Source organism: Phanerochaete carnosa (assembly GCF_000300595.1).
Source record: "Phanerochaete carnosa HHB-10118-sp unplaced genomic scaffold PHACAscaffold_4, whole genome shotgun sequence".
In the NCBI taxonomy this organism is placed as follows: domain Eukaryota; kingdom Fungi; phylum Basidiomycota; class Agaricomycetes; order Polyporales; family Phanerochaetaceae; genus Phanerochaete; species Phanerochaete carnosa.
The window spans coordinates 458,129-464,140 of NW_006767631.1; the positions used below are offsets into that span (position 1 = coordinate 458,129).

A 6,012-nucleotide genomic window follows, 5' to 3' on the forward strand; every position below is an offset into this window, starting at 1 on the left:
CGCATTCTCATCGGCTGCGCCATGCTCCTCGAGACGTCCCATCCCGACGCTAGCGCTGTTCGTCAAGTGACCTCGCATTTCGCCAGGACGATTAAGACAAATACAGACGAGAAAAGCACCGTCTTCCAGTCCGCGAGATGAACATCCGACAGTGGCACTGGCGTCGCGTCTACACAGAACGAACCTGCAGCGCCCGAACTAGACGCTGCCTTGCAGATTTACGCAAAGTCCGCGAGGTGAGCATGTCGTCTGAGGGAATGGATCCGACAAAGTACATCAGCACTCGGTAGCTCACGTTGGAGGAGTCTGCAACAGCGGACAATCAGCGATCGCGCCACAGAGGTTCAGCAGGGAGAAACCTTACAGAAGAGAATCAGCATGCCCTTGACTTCGCATTTGCCACCATGACGCTGAATCGCTTGCCGCTGCTGTCCTTAAATTCATCTAGCTGAAGGTGAGCAGCCACGGGAGGTCAAATGGGCAGACGACAATAATCTCGAAAGTGATCGCTGAGGGCCGAGGTGACCACACCACACGGCCAGAACCGCATCCACCCGAAGCTGATGAAAAAGTGGTCAATCGTGAGCGTGCTCGCGACTGCGCTTGCGAACTCGAGTGATGCATTGAGCCAGCAGGGTCGGGCTGTAGAGCACAGCAGCGTCCACAGACGAAAGAACATTGGTAGCAAAGGAACGCTGGTAGCGGGCGAAGCACGGGAAATTCTTGAGCAGGCAAGCTATTCCATTGACCACTTCGTGCACTTCGAGATTGTCGTTGGGCTTGGCAACCAAGCCATCCCCACGAACGACGAGGTACGAAGACGGGATGAGGGACGCTGGGGACTGCGCAGATGCAGACTACAGCCAAGAAAGACTAGACGGTGGCATAAGCGCGAGACAATTCTGACGAAGTGCAGCGCGACTCACAATGTAGAGACGGCGCCAAGTGCACCAGATCCGTCTTGACCGTATTAAACTTCCGCACTGCCATAGTATCTCACTTAGTGACTGCAACCTTACGCAAGACTTGACTTCGAGAGACCCACACATTTCGAATCGAAGGTCAGCCGATATTGAGTCAATTCCTGCACCAGAACGACTCGACCTTGCCATGCACGACGCGGTGGTCGCAGAGCGAAATCTGGGCGCACATGAGTCGCTGAGTCTGTGATGAGCGTATCCATAGGCCCCTCCGGACTAAGTTAGTAATTGAGCATGTATACGTCTGAGTAGTACACACACTAATTGGCTTCTAGTATTCGAGAGCTACTTGTGTCCACCTTTCTGTCTTCCCCTTCGTCCTCTGTATCAAGCTCCTCAGCGTCGCTTGCCGCCTGTCCCAGAATCTCTCCCGCTTGCACGCCGCCTCGATCTGCTTCCTTGCACCAGGCCGCACCCACTTCTCCTATTGATTGCCTCCGATAGACGTCGCCTGTGAACATGTAGGGTCTTTTTACTTCGTTGCAATGTGGTCTCCACTCTCCGACAGGTGGTGTAGGCGTAGCGATGACGTACTCGTCTTGGTACGCACGAAATCATCCACATATTGTTGTATCTGCAGCAACAAAGAGATGAGGCTTACAGTATCTCAGAAACAGGTGTAAACGTACATCTTCGCCACTCATATGTCTCTATCCCCCACATGAGCACCGCTGCCTGGTCGCGACGCGTGCCTGAGCATCTTCGCGCGCCGACAGCGCGAACTTGAGGTTCTCCTGTTGCGCGAGTCTCGATATCGCCGGGCCTACCGTCCCATTAGCAGAGCCGGATGTGCATGCCGTCGGAGCGGCGGATGAGACGACGGCCTCATCCGCTCCTGATGTCGCAGTCCTGCACGGAGGAGGCGGTTTTTTATAGCATATTGGCGGGATTGCTCAGAGGTACAAGTGCTGGGAAAGTATACAGCCGAGAGTACGTTGGCTGTCAAGGTGTTGAATCATTCATTCTTCAGGATAGAAAGGGTTAAAGTGAGACACGAGAAGTCTGTACGACGCGAAAGAGCAGAGACCAAGGCGTACGAGCGAAAGCGGACATGGCACTAAATGTGCAGTGGCTTTGGTATGGTCAAGACGTCGATGAGATTAGCGACGGTGGAAGTCGACATGCGGGTGGGTAGAGCCCGCGTCTACAAGTTTCCCACACGGAGATCACGGGAGAACGATCCGCGGCGCGCTTCCGCTCCGCCAAGTTCTCATTTTCCTCGACCGAGCTGCACTTGTGTTGTGCTCACGAGATTACAATACTTCAGCCGGTTGCAATCCTCTTGCATCTCAACAGCTACCTTCGCAGAGTTAGCAGCCGCACAGACAGTTCGCATGCCGCCAACACCACCGCCGATCACAGCGGGGCGAACACGAAGATCCAATCACGACACATATCACCGGCTGTCAAAGCTATCTAGCCCTTCATGACGGGGTACGCAGGAGATGTCAGAGCAAGGGACGAGACGTCCGTATGTACGTTACGACGCGGAAGAGAGAGAAAAGTGCGTGAATAGGTCGGGAAAGAAGTTCTGAGTCGGTGACATAGAATACTCGATGGGCTTGGCGGAGGTCCTCAACGGAGGTGGTGGCTGCGAAAGGAGCAGCCTACAAGCTCCACCAAGCCCGCGCTTATAAGGCAGCACAGAAACCCTAACCCCCGGACCCCCTGCGCGTCATGTAAACGACCTGTGCTTTTGAGCCCTGGGACCGTTGCTAGGCTCATGCATGACCATGCATGAACTAGCCTCTTAAATATGGAAAGGATAAGCCACAGGTCCTCCGTCAGCTGCTGCATGACGGGCGACTCTCGATAAAGCGCAGATAATCGAAATGGCCAGTGTCCGGTAATCAGTTCCGCTGGCGGAGATCACATTCGCGCGGGGCAAGAGTCAAGTTCCATGTAAAGCCTAATAAGCAGTTACTATCACACTATACTCCAACTTCCTAGAGAGGTACAGTAATTTACGACACCTGTTTTGCATAGGTCACCGTTCTATGTGTAAGAGACGGTGGCGCTCGGGTCCGAAATTGAGATGGAAGTCAGACATCTTGCTGCTCTGTCCGAAGTCGAACGTTTTTTTCGCGTCCGAGAGGCAAACGTTGCCGTTGCCAGTGTTGGCAGAGGCACCGGTGGCCGTGACCGCGCCGAAGTCGGGAAGCGAGCCAGCGAGCAACCCAACCCTTGCCCATGGTCTTCGACGATCCATTCTACGTCCTACTCGCAAAGCGCGTTGGTCAACGTGATTTTCTGCGTGACCATCTGGCCTCTGCTGTTGTTCATGATGACCGCCGTGCTCGAGTCGTGCTCGTCTCAGCCACAGCGAAGGTGACGCTGTCGCCGGGACCGAAGCCGCGGCTGATGCCTGAGAAGTTGTACGCGTAGTCGGGGTACCGTTGATACCAGCCTGCGTGAGAGAGAAAGTCAGTTAATCATGCGAAGAGATGTTAATGGGGAAGGCGCATGGTAGTAGGATGCCGAGGAGCCAGAAGCGGTTAAATCTGTACGATAGCATCATCGCAAGTGTCGCCGTTGACTCCAGCCCAAGCTCCCACGGACTGTGTACCAGACAATCCCGGGGGCTTCTTCATTTTTAGGACAGTGAACGTCGCATCGACATTCCCGTGCGAACCCTACGCAAATACTTGTATGCGCACACATAACACATGGGCGTGTGAATAGTAGAAGACTTACCGCATACACGTTTAACACAGCATCGTATTACTACGGAATCTAGTACAGTCTTCAATGCCGGCTCACGCCTCGGCGTTGGCCTCATGACTTCCCTCCTCTGCCACTTCTGCGACACCACTCTCTTCAGCACGGAGATCATCGCCCCAGCCATCCTGCAGCGTTCCCCCCACTCTTCCCAACCGATCTGTTGGCCTTCTGAACTGCAGTGACGACTGTCCTTGCTGCTGGTCGCTCAAGTGCATAGAGTAGTCCGACACTATTGAGCCGGCCGTCCGGAGGTTGATGATGAATCGGCTGAGGAGCACCGGGGGCTGCGTGGGTAGTCCGAGTCCATGAGTACAAACAATGCGAACGGAACGTATGGTACGCACCAGGGCTGTTACCATTGCGCTTACTATTGCTATCTCCTTAAGCTCGACGTCAGCTATCTGCTCACGTACTCACGCCGCGGACATACCGTATAGGAGACGTTGTATGTGAGAAGCTGGGCTATATTGAGAGCCAGTAGAGCTCTGTGTCCATTATCGCCTGTGAGAAATTCCTTCCAATGCGGCTGTCTCGTACTCACATGAAATAGGTAGTTCCTGCATGAGTAGCCGGGCTTCAGCAACGGGAATTATGAAGTCGCGTACAGGGCCACTGACCATCGCGCAGCAAACATGTCGTCAGCGACGCCCTCATCTTGAGGCAGCGGGCATTCCTCCATTGTTCAAACGTCTTAATCCACGTTAGGACGAGCACGATAGCGTCAGCGAGGATGAGGGAGCCGCATGTGGTATACGTGACTGTGAACAATTAGCATTACTGCTCGCGACATGTTAGAAGTCTTTGACCGCGGAACATACGTCTATATTGCAAAATTATTATTCTGAAAGCGCATCGCGGGATATGTGTACCCACATGTTAAATGTTCGTGCAGAGATCTGAGACACCTCGATGCATATTGTTCCAAAGAACGGGTCCACATCGAAACTGTACTTTGACACTGCTGCAATGTACTGCATGGATGCGTGAGCTAGACCACATGCAAGGTTCAATCATAAGTGACACGCACTATATTCGTCGCAAATGGCACCATGCTCAACACGAACGTGAGCAGCGACCAGAAATAGCTCTTATCCCAGATTGCTAAGACACGCAAGGCAGAAAAGACTGGCACATGGAATTCAGCGGATATATTTTGATTTGGACAGACTGCGTGATACGTACGTGCGGTCTGGAGTAGTTGAATGACTGGGAATGCCCAGCTCAGGACCTGAAGCGGCTTACAGCTATATGTCAGATTTCAGTAAGCAACCTGCTGCCCACAGACCTTACAAAAGCTGCACTTACTCCTGTATCAAGCACTGTCACAGATTGCACACAGTCAGATACACTCAGAGCTTACATTCGCAGTTGCTGGCGCAATGGTCATGGTGGCCACGAGGAGCATACACCATCGTACTGAGCCAAGGAGCACGGCACGTGCGGTGATAGGTCTCTTCCAAACAATCTCAATCTCGTTGCCAAAGGTGATCAGAAATTCGTAGACAAGGAGACCTGGGGGGGGGGGCAAATATTGTGTGAGCGATGAAATGGAAGATAAATGATGTACTTGCATGCAGTAGCTGCGCAGATATAGTAATTTGTGACTCTACATCAGCAAATCTGCATTCCATATTGGGCATGTCGGCCAAGACACTCAAGACACCTAACAACCAACATGGTGATGTTGCATAACTAGTGATGTGCGGGCCGGGCCTCAAAGCCTCCAAGCCCGCCACATCAGGGAACACCCAAAGGTACGGAAACAGGGCACTTGTACGGAAGCTGTGTAGAATGTGTACCGTGAGTACTATCCTCCGCAGGACTGTGTACATATCAGCACTTTCAATTAATACCTAAACCACACATTTTAATCACAGTCTGGTACAACCTGCTCATTGAACATGGTTGTATGTGGGTGCTAGACTGTATCATGTTGATGAGGCTTGGAAGACAGAGAGTATACATGTTGACAAGCAGCGAAGGTGTGATAAATTAGGCACAAGGCGTGTTGCAAGGAGAGTGAGACATAGATGAGACATATGGCCACGCATGTGGGCGAGCGCGGCCAAACTTCGGCGCAGTATTATCAGGCACTTAATCCCTGCCCTGGATAAAAATGGTGCTATCTTGCGTGACGTGTTTGTCTCTTCGTTCCCCCCTTCTCCTCGATCCGCAGCTCATACCTTCTTGCCCGCAAATGTAGCTAGCTGCTGTTCAAGCTCAAGAACGGCTGCTCACTGCAGCCAAGCATAACAGTGCGCAATAAAACTCTCTTGATGGATGTATAAGCTAAAGGTCTGTGTGTATTCCT

General features: G+C 52.5%; 1 protein-coding gene across 1 annotated transcript; it reads right to left on the reverse strand.

Moving 5' to 3' along the window:
* Positions 1 to 3,736: 3,736 nt before the first annotated feature.
* On the reverse strand, positions 3,737 to 5,088 carry PHACADRAFT_193966 (uncharacterized protein; the record flags this gene model as incomplete). Its single annotated transcript, XM_007394139.1, has 11 exons — positions 3,737 to 3,985; positions 4,046 to 4,081; positions 4,132 to 4,186; positions 4,243 to 4,258; positions 4,319 to 4,459; positions 4,508 to 4,521; positions 4,575 to 4,672; positions 4,729 to 4,826; positions 4,884 to 4,945; positions 5,007 to 5,020; positions 5,062 to 5,088. 11 exons carry the CDS (start codon positions 5,086 to 5,088, stop codon positions 3,737 to 3,739), a joined length of 810 nt encoding a protein of 269 aa, XP_007394201.1.
* Between the last annotated feature and the right edge of the window lie 924 nt (positions 5,089 to 6,012).